Here is a 17,146-nt window from a genome sequence, read left to right as displayed (position 1 = left end):
GCAACTCACCTCCTCTCTGGCAACCACTAGATTGTTCTCTGTATCTGTGAGTTACCTCGCTCATTTCACTACACCTTGACCAACATTGGGAGTTATCCTTTAAAACAGCCTTAACAGTTTAATAGAGGTAAAATGCTGTCACATTATTTTAATTTGTATTCCTCTTAATGTTTAGGAGATTTGGTTGTTTTTTTTTTTTTTTCTTATTCATCTGCCATTTGTATTTCTTTGAATGATCTACTTGTGTCCTTTTCCCAGCTTTCTCTTTTAGTATTTGTCTTTTTCTTATAAAATTTACAATTACTGGGGACTTCCCTGGTGGCACAGTGGTTAAGAATCCGCCTGCCAATACGGGGGACATGGGTTCAAGCCCTGGTCCGGGAAGATCCCACATGCCGCGGAGCAGCTAAGCCCGTGTGCCACAACTACTGAGCCTGCGCTCCAGAACCCTCGAGCCACAACTACTGAGCCCAGGCACCACAACTACTGAAACCCGCACGCCTAAAGCCGGTGCTCTGCAGCAAGAGAAGCCACTGCAATGAGAAGCCCGCACACCGCAACAAAGAGTAGTCCCCGCTCGCCTCAACTAGAGGAAAAGCCCGTGTGCAGCAATGAAGAACCAATGCAGCTGAAAATAAAATAAAGGAATTTTTTTTTAAAATTTACAATTACTTATATAATAAGGATATTAGTATTAATCCTTTGTCATAATATGCTGCAAATATATTTTCTTGTTGGCCATTTTATTCAACATGTTTTTGTTTTTACAAAAAAATTTATTTATTTTTACTTTAAGGTGGTCAAAATTTCAACAGTTTCCTCTAGGCTCTTCTATCACTTAGAAATCTAAACACAAAGCCTTCCTTATTCTGAGATCAGAAGGTCACTCACCTGTATCTTATTTCAAGTTTGGTGTTTGGATTTGTCTTTTTTTGTGTGTGTGTGGCCGTGTGGCTTGTGGGATCCCAGTTCCCTGACCAGAGATTGAACCTGGGCCCTTGGCAGTGGCAGCGCGGAGTCCTAACCACTGGACCGCCTGGGAACTCCCATGTCTTTTTTGTGTTTTTGTTAACGTCTCTCCTTATCTCTGACAACAGAATATATTCCAGATGGATTAAAGCTGTAACTCATTGTGTTCCAAGTATTTATAGTTTTTCTGGTACCTTTTTTTTTTTTAATTTATGGCTGTGTTGGGTCTTCGTTTCTGTGCGAGGGCTTTCTCTAGTTGTGGCAAGCGGGGGCCACTCTTCATCGCGGTGCGCGGGCCTCTCACCATCGCAGCCTCTCTTGTTGCGGAGCACAGGCTCCAGACGCGCAGGCTCAGCAACTGTGGCTCACGGGCCTAGTCGCTCCGCGGCATGTGGGATCTTCCCAGACCAGGGCTCGAACCCGTGTCCCCCGCATTAGCAGGCAGACTCTCAACCACTGCGCCACCAGGGAAGCGCTTTCTGGTACCTTTTATCAAATAATCCTCTTTCCCCCACTAATTTTATTTTTTTGTTGTTGTTGTTGTTTTTTAAAAATTTATTTATTTATTTATTTATTTTTTTTTTATTTTTGGCTGTGTTGGGTCGTCGTTGCTGTGCATGGGCTTTCTCTAGTTGCGGTGAGTGGGGTACTCTCTTCGTTGCAGTGTGCGGGCTTCTCATTGTCGTGGCTTCTCTTGTGGAGCACGGACTCCAGGCACGCGGGCTTCAGTAATTGTGGCATACGGGCTCAGTAGTTGTGGCTTGTGGGCTCTTGAGCACAGGCTCAGTAGTTGCGGCGCACAGGCTTAGTTGCTCCGCGGCATGTGGGATCTTCCCGGGCCAGGGCTCGAACCCATATCCCCTGCATTGGCAGGTGGATTCTTAACCACTGTGCCACCAGGGTAGACCTCCCCCACTAATTTTAAACTGACAACTTTTTATATGCTAGGAGTTTTTTCTGGATTCTCTGTTTACATTGGCTGGCTGTGATAGTGACAGTACTATACTGTATTACTTATTGTGGCTTTATACTATGTTCATATTTGGAAATAAAAAATGGCCTTCTGGGGACTTCCTTGGTGCAGTGGTTAAAGAATCCGCCTGCCAATGCAGGCAGCGCTGGTTCGAGCCCTGGTCCAGGAAGATCCCACATGCCGTGGAGCAACTAGGCCCGTGCCCCACAGCAAGAGAAGCCACCGCAATGAGAATCCCGCGCACCGCAACGAAGAGTAGCCCCAGCTCGCTGCAACTAGAGAAAGCCAGCACACAGCAACGAAGACCCAGTGCGGCCAAAAAAAAAAAAAAGTAGCGTTCATTTTTCAGAAATTTTATTGCTATCCTCAATATCTTGTTTATTTTTCAGAGATTTTGAAGATTAAATGAAGTAGAAATAATTAACGTCTTTACAATGTTTGGCCTTTCTGATCATGGATATAGATAGTAGTGTCCCTATTTAGTGAGGTCTTTTATGCCTCCTGGAAGAGTTTTGTGATCTTCAAATAGGTCTTCAGATTTTGAATTGAGGTTATGTTAAAGATTGTTACAACTTTGTATTTCTATGTTTTTCTGTATTTTCTATTAAATATATACGTGTATACAATTTCACGTTTATTTATAGCTCATCTTGTTCCACAAAGAATTTGAAGAAATGTATAGAAAATACAAATGGTAAATGATATAAAGTCAAAACCCCAGAAAATACAAATTAGAATAAAAGGTTACTACATAGTTTGAGAGGAAAAAGATTTATTAGGGTGTGGCCAGCTAAAGTAATGGTAACATGATCCTGTTACATAGGTCTCACAATGAAAGAAAAAAATTCCTTAGTTGAAAAAGCAAAGCTTTTCTAAGCATGTAACTCCAAATGAAATTTCTCCCATGTATACTTTAGTGTAAGCCAAGGGCATAATGCTAAAACAAAACTTGGTGAAAGCAAGTTCTGTAGGGGATAAGACCATGTGACCCAAGTATACCCAGCTTTCTGATGGTCTGGCATAATTCTGGGATAAAGCCTAGAATAGGATGCTGAATTCCACAGAGAGGTCAAGTCAGATAAGGACAGAAAAGTCTCTTTTGGATTTACCAGTTAAGGGCCATTGCTGGCTTCAGAGCAGTTCAGTAGAGTATTGGGGAACAGAAACCAGACTGGTGAACTGAGGCATGGAAGAGAAGTAAAGGTATAGAGACAGCTGGTGTGAGGTTGAGTGTGGGGGAATACGGAGATGGCAGATGCTAAATTGTCAAGAGGGGTTAAGGGGAGTTTTAAGATAAAAAGATCTGAGCAATATAGAGCTGACAGGCAAGAGGGGGAGGGCTGATCCAGCAGGTTCCCCTAGGATTCAGGCCAGGCTGGTAGTGTAGGAGCATAGGCAGACCTCAGGGGCCTTGACCTCGGGGGCCTTGGTATCCTCCCACTCAACCAGTCAGCATGTGTTTTTTTCACAGTGAGAGAATAGTGGTGAGCAAGGGCAGGGTGGTGCTCAAATACCAGTTTCCTCTCTTCCAGCTCCCTCACCCCCATGTGCCAGTTTCACTCTGCCTCAGTCTGAGGGAACCTCCTCCTGCCCCATCTTCTACCCATAAGTTGATAGAATGATTTTTTAAAAAGTGTTCCTAAGCTTCAGTTTTTCACCAAGATGGTAGAGAATACAGGAAGGATCTGTTCTTCAGAGTTCCATTTTTTGTGTGCTACTGCAGCCCAGAGGACTAACCCATGTGCCAAGCTCATTTGGTTGGATTAGGGATTAGAATCTAGGTTTCTTTCTTTTCTTTTTTTTTTTTAAGCTGCACCTCACAGCTTGCGGGATTTTAGTTGCCCCACCAGGAATGGAATCCAGGCCACAGCAGTGAAAGCGCTGAGTCCTAACCACTGGACCGCCAGGAAATTCCCCAGGTTTCTTTATTCCTTATCCAATGCCATTGAGTTGAAGGTGACAGCCAAACACTCACATGAGAGAGATCCTTTAGGCAGTGAAACTGGGGGATTGCGCTTGTGGATTTGGGTGGAGACAGCTGAAGTAAAAAGGCTAGTGAACGGAATGGCTACGGAGAAGGGAACAGAGCCTGGATGTGCTCAGAGCGGCTGGTGGAGGAGCTCTCAGAGACAGGGGAAGCCAAGGGAGAAGAAAGGCTGATGAAGGAGGAGTATGAGTTTCATACTGTTATATGCCAAAGAAACTGAGTTTGAGGATGAGGGGGAGGCCTTTGGGTTGGCTGGTGTGGTTCCTGGTGAATGGTGCTTGTAGACCAAGCACAGGGACCACAGAGAGCTAGATAGGGCAAGGACAGGTTCTTAAGAGCAGAGCCATATACACGATCTCATCTATATTTAAAAATACATATCCATAAGAGGAAAAAAACCCAGAAAACAGCACCAAAGTATACTAGGTGATTATCTCTAGGTATAGGAATTGTGAACAACTTTTTAAAAAAATTTTATATGTGCTTCATTTTTCAGACTTCTATAAATAGGCTAGTATGCTTTAATAATCTGAAAATGTTGTGTCCAGAAGTTAATGTAAAAACCCGTTTTTAATGGCGTTGGTCCACAAAAAGATTTGACAAAACCTAGAAAGCATGCCTGACTCAAGCAAGGAGAGAGGCAGAGAACATGAGAGACTCAAGAGAAACTGAGTGGAAAGCAGGACACACAGCTGAGTCCATAGAGGGAGGAAAGGGATGGATCAGAACCGCTAATGGGGTGACACAGCTAGGAGAGTACAGGCCCCAGGGAGTGAGGATAGCGACCTGGTCCAGGCTATTAAGTTTGTTACTGATTCATAGACTCCTTTTCCTTGGAGGAAGTTAAGTAGAAGGATCCACTGCTGGAAGGGATGCACTGCTGGCAGGGATTTCCAAGCAGTGTGTGGGCCAGGCTGGTGGCTTGCTACTTTGTGTCTGATTTTTCTTTGTGAAAATAGAACCTACTGCTTTAAGACCCTGAACAGATGCTGATGTTCATGGACCTTATGCCATGTGTTTTTTCACAGTGAGAGAACACTCTTGTCAACTCAACTCCCTGGCAGCACAGTTGGTTTCAATTTGTACTCCTTTGTACCAATTCTTTTTCACCTGGTTTATAATTCTGTAACCTCTTTTAGGTTGTACTTGGTTATTAAAAGCAATTTCTAATATTTTAAGTTCTCAAATTCATGGCAGAGACAACATGGATTTTTCTGTGTTCTTCAAATTGTTGTGTGCTACAAAATCTCAGAGCTCAGAGATTAAATGTTCTTCCTCCACTGTTTGTTTGGGTTTTTTTTTGTTTTTTTTTTTAAATTTATTTTGGTTGCACCAGGTCTTAGTTTTGGCAGGCGGGCTACTTAGTTGAGGCTCTCAGACTCCTCAGTTGTGGCTCACGGGCTCCTGAGTTGTGGCGTGCGAACTCTTAGTTGCAGCATGCATGTGGGATCTAGTTCCCTGACCAGGGATCGAACCCACATCCCCTGCATTGGAAGGCGGATTCTTAACCACTGCGCCACCAGGGAGGTCCCTCTACCGGTTTTATTATTGAGGATATCTCAATAGCCTGGGATTATGTAGTGATTCTGTGGCAGGGCTAGCATTAACATTTACAGCTTGTGAATTTTTTGTTCTTTGTCCTTTGATACTTTTCCAAGAATGTTTCCAAGGTGGATGGGGCTTTTTCTCTGTTCCTAACTCCAACATTGAAGTTATCATCTTTGCTGGGGTACTAATTTCAGAGACCTTCATGGCCTGGAAAATGCTTTTTAAAAAAATGTGAGAAGAGTAATGGTATAAAGTAGTACATCTCAAACTTTAATATATGACACCACTTAGGGATCTATTAAATTGCAAATTCTGATTCTGTGGGTCAAGGGTGGAGCCTGAAGTTCTGTGTTTCTAACAAGTTCCAAGGTTAAGCCAGTGCTGCTGGTCCTCAGATCATACTTTGAATAACAGAGGTATAAACCGTGCTGTCCAATACTGTAGCCCTTAACCACATGTGGCTGTTGAGAACTTACAGTGTGACTAGTTCAGATTTAGGTGTACTATAAAATATATACCAGATTTCAGAGGCTTATGAAGAAAGAATATACAATATCTCAATTTTTTATATTGATTTCATCTTGAAATGATAATATTTTGGACATATTGGGTTAAATAAAATAGATTGCTAAAGTTAATTTCACCTGTTTCTTTACTTTTTAAACATGGCTACTGGAAATTTTTATTTTTATTTATTTATTTTTTTAAATTTGTCTTTATTTTTGGCTGTGTTGGGTCTTTGTTGCTGCTTACAGGCTTTCTCTAGTTGTGGCGAGCAGGGGCTACTCTCCATTGTGGTGCGTGGGCTTCTCATTGCAGTGGTTTCTCTTGTTGCAGAGCGTGGGCTCTAGGCGCGTGGGCTTCAGTAGTTGTGGCACGCGGGCTCAGTAGTTGTGGCTCGCAGGCTCTAGAGTGCAGGCTCAGTAGTTGTGGTGCACGGGCTTAGTTGCTCCACAGCATGTGGGATCTTCCCGGACCAGGGATCAAACGCGTGTCCCCTGCATTGGCAGGCGGATTCTTAACCACTGTGCTACCAGGGAAGTCCCTGGAAATTTTTTAATGGTACGTATGTGGCTCACTTTTGTGGCTTCCATTATATTTCTATTGGATAGTGCCAGTATAGAACATTCCTGTCCTGAGAATAACCCATCTGAACAGTATTGGTTATATAAAAGTAATTATAGTTATGATCATGGCTCAAGTAGTCTTTCGTGATCAGAAACATAAATAAGATCTTATAAAAATGCTAGCACATTGATGCTCAGACATTTTTTATTTACAGGCAAATTATAAAGCACTTCACAAATGTCCCTTGACCCTCATGTTCTGCGGTAGCATTTTGTTATATTTGTCCTCACTGTTAATGGAACAGATAGTAAGAGGTCTTTGCATTGAGCATTGTATCAATGGTATACTCTTGGTTGTTGAGAATAAGGGACTAATGAAAGCAGGTAATGGCAGAACAAATCAGGACAACGCAACAACCCACAAGGTTTTCCATTAGCCTTGGTTTTTGTTCCATGCAGATGGTGAGGTTTGCTGAATCTGTCCAAATATGTAGGTTGCTTCAAGCCTGGCTTTTGCCCTCAAAGAGCTTTAACAAGCCAACTGGGGAAATGGATCATTTTGAGAAAAATTTTAAGTGCATAATAGTGTGGTTGTTTTATCAGCAGACACATTCAGGGAAAAGTAATGGCTAAAGACCAACAAGTCATGAATCTGAATAGGTTATCTGGGATCAGATACTGAGGGGCCTTGAAAGCCAGAGGGCATTATATGTATCATGCATCTTTCCCTTTTGCAAAAATACGGATACACTTTGTTGAAGAAATCAAGCACTTTTCTTTATGAACCAAGTAAATCTTAATTTCCCCTGCTCAGAAAGCATATGTGGGACTTCCCTGGTGGCACAGTGGTTGAGAATCCCCCTGCCAGTGCAGGCGACATGGGTTCGAGCCCTGGTCCGGGAAGATCCCATATGCCGCGGAGCAACTAAGCCCGTGCGCCACAACTACTGAAGCCAGCATGCCTAGAGCCCGTGCTCTGCAACAAGAGAAGCCACCGCAATGAGAAGCCCGTGCACCGCAATGAAGAGTAGCCTCCACTCGCTGCAACTAGAGAAAAGCCCACACGCAGCAACAAAGACCCAGTGTGGCCAAAAATAAAATAAATAAAATTTAAAAAAGGAAAGAAAGAAAGCATATATGATTTCCCATTGACAACCAAATGAGTATAGTCTTTTTTTTTTTTTTTTTTTTTTAAAGTGGTGATTATGTCTCTGGGCTGCTTCAACTTAATTAATTTTTTTATTTTTGGCTGTGTTGGATCTTCGTTTCTGTGCGAGGGCTTTCTCTAGTTGTGGCAAGCGGGGGCCACTCTTCATCGCGGTGCGTGGGCCTCTCACTATCGCGGCCTCTCATGTTGCGGAGAGCAGGCTCCAGACACGCAGGCTCAGTAGTTGTGGCTCACAGGCCCAGTTGCTCCGCAGCATGTGGGATCCTCCCGGACCAGGGCTCGAACCCGTGTCCCCTGCATTGGCAGGCAGATTCTCAACCACTGCGCCACCAGGGAAGCCCGAGTATAGTCTTAATATTTTGTCATTCAAGACCGTCCAATCTATGGTCACAACCAGTACATCTTTCTCCTATCTCTTTATACCCTTTCCTCTCTCCTGTGCTTTTTAAATCTTTTATCCTTTAACTCTTTTATTCTTTCTCATAACCAATTCCGTCATATATTTTTTCTACGTAGGGACCCCCTCCCCTGCAAAATTTGTGTGTGTGCACATACACCATGCTGTCTTTAAATATCCTGCCCATCTTGATCTCACACCTGGTTATGTAGGGTTCTCCAAACCTACCACTTTTGCCTTGAGCCATTGTACCTATTCTGTCTTTTTTGTTAGACAGTAACTCCTAGAATGCAGGACCAGGCCTGCATAGTCTTAGTCTTTGTACTGCTTTACAGGTGGTCCTGACTTAGGGAGCCTTCTCTGACTGCTAGTATGGATAGTGTTAAGGTACCTGAATTGAAGAAACGTGTCTCTAATAGAAGTAGCAAAAGCTTTGTTTGAAACGAGGGCAAGAATACAAAACACTTTAAATTTTTAATTTTGAATTAACCTTTTATATATTTGTCAGTTTTGTTAAGTCAGATTGTTGATATGAATTAAATAATTGATCAAACTCATTTTATTCTTAGGTATCTGGGTACTCTCAGCACTCACAAGACATAAGAGCCAGAAACTGTGAATCAGAAAAAAACTGATTTTTTTTTTCCTGTTTTCTATTATATATTCAGTTAGCATTTATTGTGTTCTTACCAACCTGGGCATAGTGCTCAAGAGTAAAAACTACTTGTTTTCATGGTCTCTGTCCTCAAGGAACTCATGGTCTTATAGACAAGAGAGATACATGAATGTCAAGTTGATGGTGTGAGACAGGAGGTAGCGGTGTGTGTAGCTACAAGCAGGACCATTGGAGTCTGGATCCAAGTTCTGATTTTGACTCCAAAAAAAACTCTGGTGGCTTGTTTTCTAAGGGAGAATTTAGCTAAAAACAGTGAGGTCCTCTGCCAGATATAAGAAATGTGTAAGATTTAAACCAGTTTTGTGAATAACTCTTTAATATCAAATATCCAGTCAGAGTTGAATCTCATTGTCTTGTGGCTTTTTTTTTTTTTAAATAAATTTATTTCTTTATTTTTGGCTGCGTTGGGTCTTCGTTGCTACGAGCGGGGGCTACTCTTTGTTGTGGTGCGCGGGCTTCTTGTTGCGGAGCGCAGGCTCTAGAGCGTAGGCTCAGTAGTTGTGGCGCACGGGCTTAGTTGCTCCGTTGCATGTGGGATCTTCCCGGATCAGGGCTTGAACCCATGTCCCCTGCATTGGCAGGCGGACTCTTAACCACTGTGCCACCAGGGAAGTCCCTTTTTAAAAAAAAAAAGATTTAATTGTATTTATTTTTGGCTGTGTTGGATCTTTTTTTGGCTGTGTGGCTGCGTGTGAGCTTTCTCTAGTTGTGGTGAGCGGGGGCTACTCTTCGTTGTGGTGCGCAGGCTTCTCCTTGCGGTGGCTTCTGTTATGGCTCTAAGTGCATGGGCTTCAGTAGCTGTGGCACGCGGGCTCTAGAGCACAGGCTCAGTAGTTGTGGTGCACGGGCTTAGTTGCTCCGCGGCATGTGGGATCTTCCCAGACCAGGGATCAAACCTGTGTCCCCTGCATTGGCAGGTGGATTCTTATGCACTGTGCCACCAGGGAAGTCCTCGTGGCATTTTTTAAAACCATTTGTTGGTTTGAATCAGAATCCAGACAAGATCCATACACTGTGATTGCTGTATCTCTTAGGCCTCTTTTGTCTGTATCAGAGTGTCTCAACCTCTGCACTATTGACATTTGGGGACCAATAATTCTTTGTTGTGGAGGACTGACCTGTGCATAGCAGGATGTTTAGTAACATCTCTGGCCTCTGCCAGAGCATCTACAAGATAGTGGTAGCACACCTGCCGCAGTAGTGACAACCAGAAACGTGTCCAGGCCTTGCCAGATGTCTCTTGGAGGCATAGTCACCCCAGGTTGAGAACCACTGATCTGTAGGTTCTCCCTCTACCCTTCCCATTTTTTTTTCTCCTGGTGATTTATTTGCAGAAGAAACTGGGTAGTTATTCCTGCAGTTTCCTTCAGTCTGAATTTCATGAATTTCATCCCTGTAGTGTAATTTAATATCATCTGTCACCAGTTTCCTGTTAATTGGTAGTTGGATCTAGAGGCTTGATTCGTTTCAGATTTTTTTGTTTTGTTTGACAAGACTGCTTCATAGGTGGTATTCCATTCTTCCATCAGGAGGTAAATAATATCTGTTGTGTCTTTTTGTAATATTAACAACCACTGGTGCCTAATTCATTCATCAGGGGTCTTTTTTGTTTAAAATGTACATGTTTTCAATTAGACAAATTTTATTTTATATAATAATCTGTGTTCTCCCTTAATAAAGGAAGGGGAAATGGAAGGTGAGGCGGTTGAATCCATTGTGGAAGAGTCTGAAACTTTCATTAAAGGAAAGGAGAGAAAGACTTACCAGAGACGCCGGGAAGGGGGCCAAGAAGAGGACGCTTGCCACCTACCCCAGAACCAGACTGATGGGGGTGAGGTGGTCCAGGATGTCAATAGCAGTGTACAGATGGTAATGATGGAACAGCTGGATCCTACCCTTCTTCAGATGAAGACTGAAGTAATGGAGGGTGCAGTTGCTCCAGAAGCAGAGGCTGCTGTAGACGATACCCAGATTATAACCTTGCAGGTTGTAAATATGGAGGAACAGCCTATAAACATAGGAGAGCTTCAGCTTGTGCAAGTACCCGTTCCCGTGACTGTACCTGTTGCTACCACTTCAGTAGAAGAACTTCAGGGGGCTTATGAGAATGAAGTGTCTAAAGAGGGCCTTGCAGAAAGTGAACCCATGATATGTCACACCTTACCTTTGCCTGAAGGGTTTCAAGTGGTGAAAGTGGGGGCCAATGGAGAGGTGGAGACGCTAGAGCAAGGGGAACTTCCACCTCAGGAAGATCCTAGTTGGCAAAAAGACCCAGACTATCAACCACCCGCCAAAAAAACGAAGAAAACCAAAAAGAGCAAACTGCGTTACACGGAAGAGGGCAAAGATGTGGATGTGTCTGTGTACGATTTTGAGGAAGAGCAGCAGGAGGGTCTGCTGTCAGAGGTTAACGCAGAGAAAGTGGTTGGTAACATGAAGCCTCCAAAACCAACAAAAATTAAAAAGAAAGGTAAAATGAGTTTATCCATTATACTCTCATAAAACCTTTTTGGGATAAAAGCACATAACACAGTGTCTATGCAGGTTATTTTACATTAAATGGATTTATTTTAAAGATTGTGATGTGGGCACCAGTCTTTTTAAGCCAGTCTAAAAGAAGTTTTTCCAGATTGAGTACTTTTTAAGTCCTGAAGAGAAAGAAAATCTATTAGTGGCATGAGATAATTATAACTCAGTGTGACTTAGTTGGCTTTAGTTATAAAAGGCTAATGAAATATATTTGTGGAAGTTTAAGATTAGGATTAATCTTAACACTTTGAAACCCTGCAACAAGTAAGTGTTTTATTTTGCACGTAGGTGTAAAGAAGACATTCCAGTGTGAGCTTTGCAGTTACACATGTCCACGGCGTTCAAATTTGGATCGGCACATGAAAAGTCACACTGATGAGAGACCACACAAGTGCCATCTCTGTGGCAGGGCATTCAGGACAGTCACCCTTCTGAGGAATCACCTTAACACACACACAGGTGGGTGCTGGTTAAGAATGTTGGGGGCTACAGCATAGCAAAGGTTTAAACTTGGGTTTTAAATATCATCTGATTCCAGTGGGAATAAGAGTGGGAAGATTTTTTTGTTCTTTCTTATGGTACCCTCTTTGTGATCTTGATTTATTGTAAGCAGATGGACTTAGTTATAGGCAAATGTAAAGAAAGTTTAGTGGAAAATAATCTAAATTTTTTAAGGATGGTGATTCAGAAAAAGATTTTCTCTGGTAGTTAACCTATAATATTTCCCAAAGGTATCACCACTGTGTTGCTAAGGTTTTAACAACAATGACAAAAACTAACCGCCCCTAAATTCCCAGGCAGTAATTGCCAGGCACTATGAGGAAGAACATTAGAAATAGAAGTGAAATCCTACCTTTGTAAAAACTATGGTTTCTGGTTGTTTTACCTCAAAGAAGATAATTCATAATCCCAGAATGGAAAATTTAAGTCACCATTCCAGCAATTCAAACATTTATTCATTCATGGTTCACACATACTTAATACTCTAATATTAGCTTCATGTTGGCTGTGGTCAGGTTCTGGGGTCACTAAAGAGGAGAGACTATGGGCTAAAGCTCTCTTTAGACTCTCTTCTGGGCTCTTTATACTTTCGGTGTTGGCATTTGGCTGCAAGTGCTAATAGAAACTTCTTTCACCTAGTTCTTCATGCAGAATAGCTTTCCTCTATCCAGATTCTCCACCTCGTTTTATATGATGATTCTTGTTTTTTATTTGATGTGCTGGTTGTCTGATGAATGTGATCAAGTAGGGATTGGCCAATGAGCAGTACGCTGTGCATTAGTATATTTGCTAATGTGACTTGGTCATTTTTCACCAACTACCTAGTTTCTACCCAGACACTTGATAATAATATGTTTTATTTGGTAGTTTGAAATCCTAGGGAAAGGGCATATGACTAGATGAAAGCAGCTGGCCCCATTATAGGACTTGCCAGAACGGGAGTGCCTTGATGTGGGCACTGCATGTCATGGTCTAGTCCTCAGCTTTGAAAATAAGAAATTCAGTCTGTCTGGTTATTCAGGAATGATTTGGCAGGACTAATTCATACTAACCAAACCCTCAAGAGTCAGATTCATATCAGAAAATCAGTTTATGCCGAGGAATATACCTTTTTATTTTCTAGATGCAGTCGTATTGCATTCTAGGGGGCGCCCTTGCCTGTGTCAGGATGCTGTAGCAATTGAAGGGTGACTTGGTGAGCCATGGACCTTGAACAGAGGGACATAGGCAGTCATGTGGGTCAACCCGATGAAAACTTCTGTCCCACAGCAGCGTCCACTTCTTTCCTAATTGCCATGCTTATGTCTACCAGAGGCAAGCCTCTTTCTCTCCCCTAAATAATACTAGGTAAACATTGGAAATTCTTTGTTTTCAACTTACCTCGTCCTAATAGAAATGGATGTTGCTTTCCTTCTCTTGTTAGTCGTTGTTTTACTTAACCTATTTGTACCACCAGACTATACATTTTTCATAGATAAGAACTCTATCCTTCACTCTTAATCCTCAGTGGTACTAAAGAAGCAAATTGAGCAAATGAACATTCTTTGGAATTTTCTAGTTACTATCATATCCAATCACATTTCCCTCTCCAGTATTTTCTCAATCTCTGGGAGAATCATTTCTGCAGATGGCTGGACCCATTCATTACATTATGGCTCTTCTTAATTCCATTCTCAAAAGTAGCCTTCCTTTGATTTTGGTGTTTGAGATTACCTTGCTGTTCACCCCTTACCCACAGCCCACAATTACAGATAGTCCCTAGTTTCTAAATAATAACCTATGAAGGTAGCACTGTGTTCTACTGTCAGCTTTATCTCCTCATTATCATTATTACCTGGGCATGATATTTTCAGTACAGTGTTCAGAATATAAAGTGGCTAGAGAAGATCTACTAAAGTAATGTTATGTTATGGGGCTACTATGGGAAGACATATTAAAAACGGTAAGATTATCTCAGTGAAAGAAAAAACAAAACAAGAAATATAGAGGGTATATTATTAGTGCATAAAAATATTTAAATATTCCATGATTTGACTTTCAGATCACAGAATATTAGACAATGATGTTTGAAAATGATCTGTTTAAATCACGTAACATAAAAGGCAATATTACTTTATAAAGCCTTTGATAAATCTCTAGAATACCTTATCAAACCAAATTTATATAGAAAACATGTTATTATATTTGTATTTTTTTTTAAAGAAAAAGTGGGTCAATATGGACAGCCCAATGGCCCTATATGTATAATCATAATAACAGTAAGATTTGATGTGCAAAAGGATCTTGAGTCAAATAACTATTAATTCTGTGGCCTGTACTTGATAAAAATTGAGGTTTAAAGATGTATATTTTTTAGAAGGGTTGAAACAGAATGGTGTTTCTATTAACCTTTAATCCATAGTGACCAGAATATTCACAAAATAGGGATAAAAAATATTTTGTATTCAAAGGCAGCATACTCAAATGGATAATTAAGAGAAACTAAATGTTTGGCATGTGTTTCTAATATTTTGGGGTTAGTGTTGTAAAGTCAGCTGGGCTCACCCATAGCTTTTGGAGCTACTCTCAGGGAGGGTTGTTGAGATGACCAGGGTCCAACCTCATGTAGCAGTTGTGTCATACATTGAACTCTGTAATTAACTGTGCCCTTGATCTTGTCTTTCTGTTATACCCTCCTTTCTCTAGGTACTCGTCCTCACAAGTGCCCAGACTGCGACATGGCCTTCGTGACTAGTGGAGAATTGGTGCGGCATCGTCGTTACAAACACACCCATGAGAAGCCATTTAAGTGTTCCATGTGCGATTACGCCAGTGTAGAAGTGAGTATTCAGCTCCTTGTTGGTTCCTCTCTGAAGAAGATCATGATTCCAGTATGAACTGTCCTCATACTGACTTAATACAAGATAGAAAATCTTGCTAGATTACTGCACTCCCACTCTGCCTCCCCACCACCAAAAAAAAAAAAAAAACTGTAATGAGTGTGAAAGGTTTTCCCATTAAAAAAAGAGCAGTAACGGGACTTCCCTGGTGGCGTGGTGGATAAGGCTTAGCGCTCCCAGTGCAGGGGACCCAGGTTCGATCCCTGGTCAGGGAACTAGATCCCACATGCATGCCGCAACTAAGACCTGCAACCAAAAACAAAAACAAAAAGGAGCAGTAGGGACTTCCCTGGTGGCACAGTGGTTAAGAACCTGCCTACCAATGCAGGGGACACAGGTTCGAGCCCTGGTTCAGGAAGACCCCACCACAACCCCACATGCCTCGGAGCAACTATGCCCATGCACCACAACTACTGAGCCTGCGCTTTAGAGCCCACACGCCACAACTATTGAAGCCTGCGAACTCTAGAGCCCACGTGCTGCAACTACTGAGCCCGTGTGCTGCAACTACTGAGGCCTGCGCATGTAAAGCCCGTGCTCTGCAATAAGAGAAGCCACCGCAATGAGAAGCCTGCGCACCACAACGAAGAGTAGCCGCCGCTTGCCACAATTAGAGAAAGCCCACGTGCAGCAACGAAGACCCAACGCAGCCAAAATATAATTAATTAATTTTTAAAAAATCATCTAAAAAAAAAGCACTAATCCACATATTATTACAGGCAAGTTCTACCAAACTTCAAAGAAATGAGTAACTATACCAAGAGCACTTCAAAATGGAAGATTTTAGGGACTTCCCTAGTGCTCCAGTGGCTAAGATTCTGCGCTCCCAGTGCAGGGGGGCCCGGGCTCCATCCCTAGTGAGGGAACTAGATCCCACATGCCTCAGCTAAAAGATCCCGCATGCTGCAACTAAAAGATCCTTCGTGCCACAATGAAGGTCCTATGTGCCGCAACTAAGATCCTACGTGCTGCAACTAAGGCCCAGCAGCTAGCTAGCTAACTAGCTTGCTTGCTTGGTTGCTTTCTTTCTTTATATGTATGTGTGTGTGTGTGTGTGTGTGTGTGTGTGTGTGTATGTGTGTGTGTGTGTATATATATATATACATATATATATATATATATATCACCTTTATTATTTGAGGCTACCCTGTTACCAAAACTGGATAAGGATACTTCCAAAAAGAAAACTGTTTCTGTTTCTCACAGAAAAGCCAAAATTCTAAGTGAATTAACAAACCAAATTTGGTAATAGATTTTAAAATAAGTGATTACTAAATAGAATGTATCTAAAATGCAAGAATAATTCAGCATTAGGATATTATTGGTGTGTACTACACTGAGAGATTAAAGAAAAACCATATCATTTCTATAGATTATTGAAAAATCATAAAATTTAATACTTATTACTGTTTAGAGTTCTAGCAAGTCAAGAGTAGAAAAAAATATCTTTAGGGACTTCCCTGGTGGCGCAGTGGTTAAGAATCTGCCTGCCAATGCAGGGATCACTGGTTCAGGCCCTGGTCCGGGGAGATCCCACATGCCATGGAGCAGCTAAGGCCGCACACTGCAACAAAGAGCAGCCCACGCTCGCTGCAACTAGAGAAAGCCCACGCAGCAACGAAGACCCAATGCAGCCAAAAAAAAAAAAAAAGAAAGAAAAAAATTTATTATAAGGAGTATATACTGGAAACCTATGGTGAACCCAGCCTAATTAACTCTGAAACACTGGAAGTATTCCCATTAAACTTTGGAACAAGATTTCCATTCCTACTGTTACCATTTCAACATTGTATTGGAAATCCTAGCTAATAGTATAAAATAATAAATGAATTATAAATGGAAAGACAAAACTGTCATGTCTTACAGACATATTTGCTTACATAGAAAATTCAAGAGTATTGGCTGAAAAACCTAAAGCAGTAAGAGTTCATTTGGGTGGTCAGATCCAAGATAAATACAAAAGAATCAGTGACTTATTTTATACAATATCAATAGTAGGAAACAGGTTCAAACCCTAACAGCAATAAAATGACCTAGGGATAAACTGAACAGCAAAAAACATCTGATACCTACCTGTAAGAAGAAAACGTCTCAAAATTTTCCAAAGGACATAAATAAATACACATTTCAGGTTGATTCTAAATTTCGACTGGAAGAGTAAATATGAATGACTAAGAAAATTTTGAAAAACGAGTGAGGGGCTTGGGCTTGGCTTCCCTGGTGGCTCAGTGGTTAAGAATCCGCCTGCCAATGCAGGGGACACGGGTTTGAGCCCTGGTCCGGGGAGATCCCACATGCCATGGAGCAACTAAGCCCACGCGCCACAACTACTGAGCCTGCGCTCTGGAGCCTGTGAGCCACAACTACTGAGCCCACGTGCCGCAACTACTGAAGCCTGCGCGCATAGAGCCCGTGCTCCACAAGAGAAGCCACCGCAATGAGAAGTCTGCAC

General features: G+C 42.0%; 1 protein-coding gene across 3 annotated transcripts in view; it reads left to right on the top strand.

The window, feature by feature from the left end:
* Window positions 1–17,146, top strand: part of CTCF (CCCTC-binding factor) — a 49,861-nt gene that overhangs the window by 19,374 nt on the left and 13,341 nt on the right. For all 3 annotated transcript variants that reach the window (XM_068527446.1, XM_068527445.1, XM_068527444.1), the window contains 3 exons: window positions 10,466–11,255; window positions 11,603–11,773; window positions 14,501–14,634. In XM_068527446.1, coding sequence (XP_068383547.1) covers window positions 10,475–11,255; window positions 11,603–11,773; window positions 14,501–14,634 — 1,086 coding nt within the window. In that variant the 5' untranslated portion in view covers window positions 10,466–10,474. The remainder of the gene's footprint in view (window positions 1–10,465; window positions 11,256–11,602; window positions 11,774–14,500; window positions 14,635–17,146) is intronic.

The sequence above is a fragment of the Eschrichtius robustus genome, chromosome 19, assembly GCF_028021215.1.
Source record: "Eschrichtius robustus isolate mEscRob2 chromosome 19, mEscRob2.pri, whole genome shotgun sequence".
Taxonomy (NCBI): domain Eukaryota; kingdom Metazoa; phylum Chordata; class Mammalia; order Artiodactyla; family Eschrichtiidae; genus Eschrichtius; species Eschrichtius robustus.
This window is presented reverse-complemented; position numbering and strand designations above follow the sequence as displayed.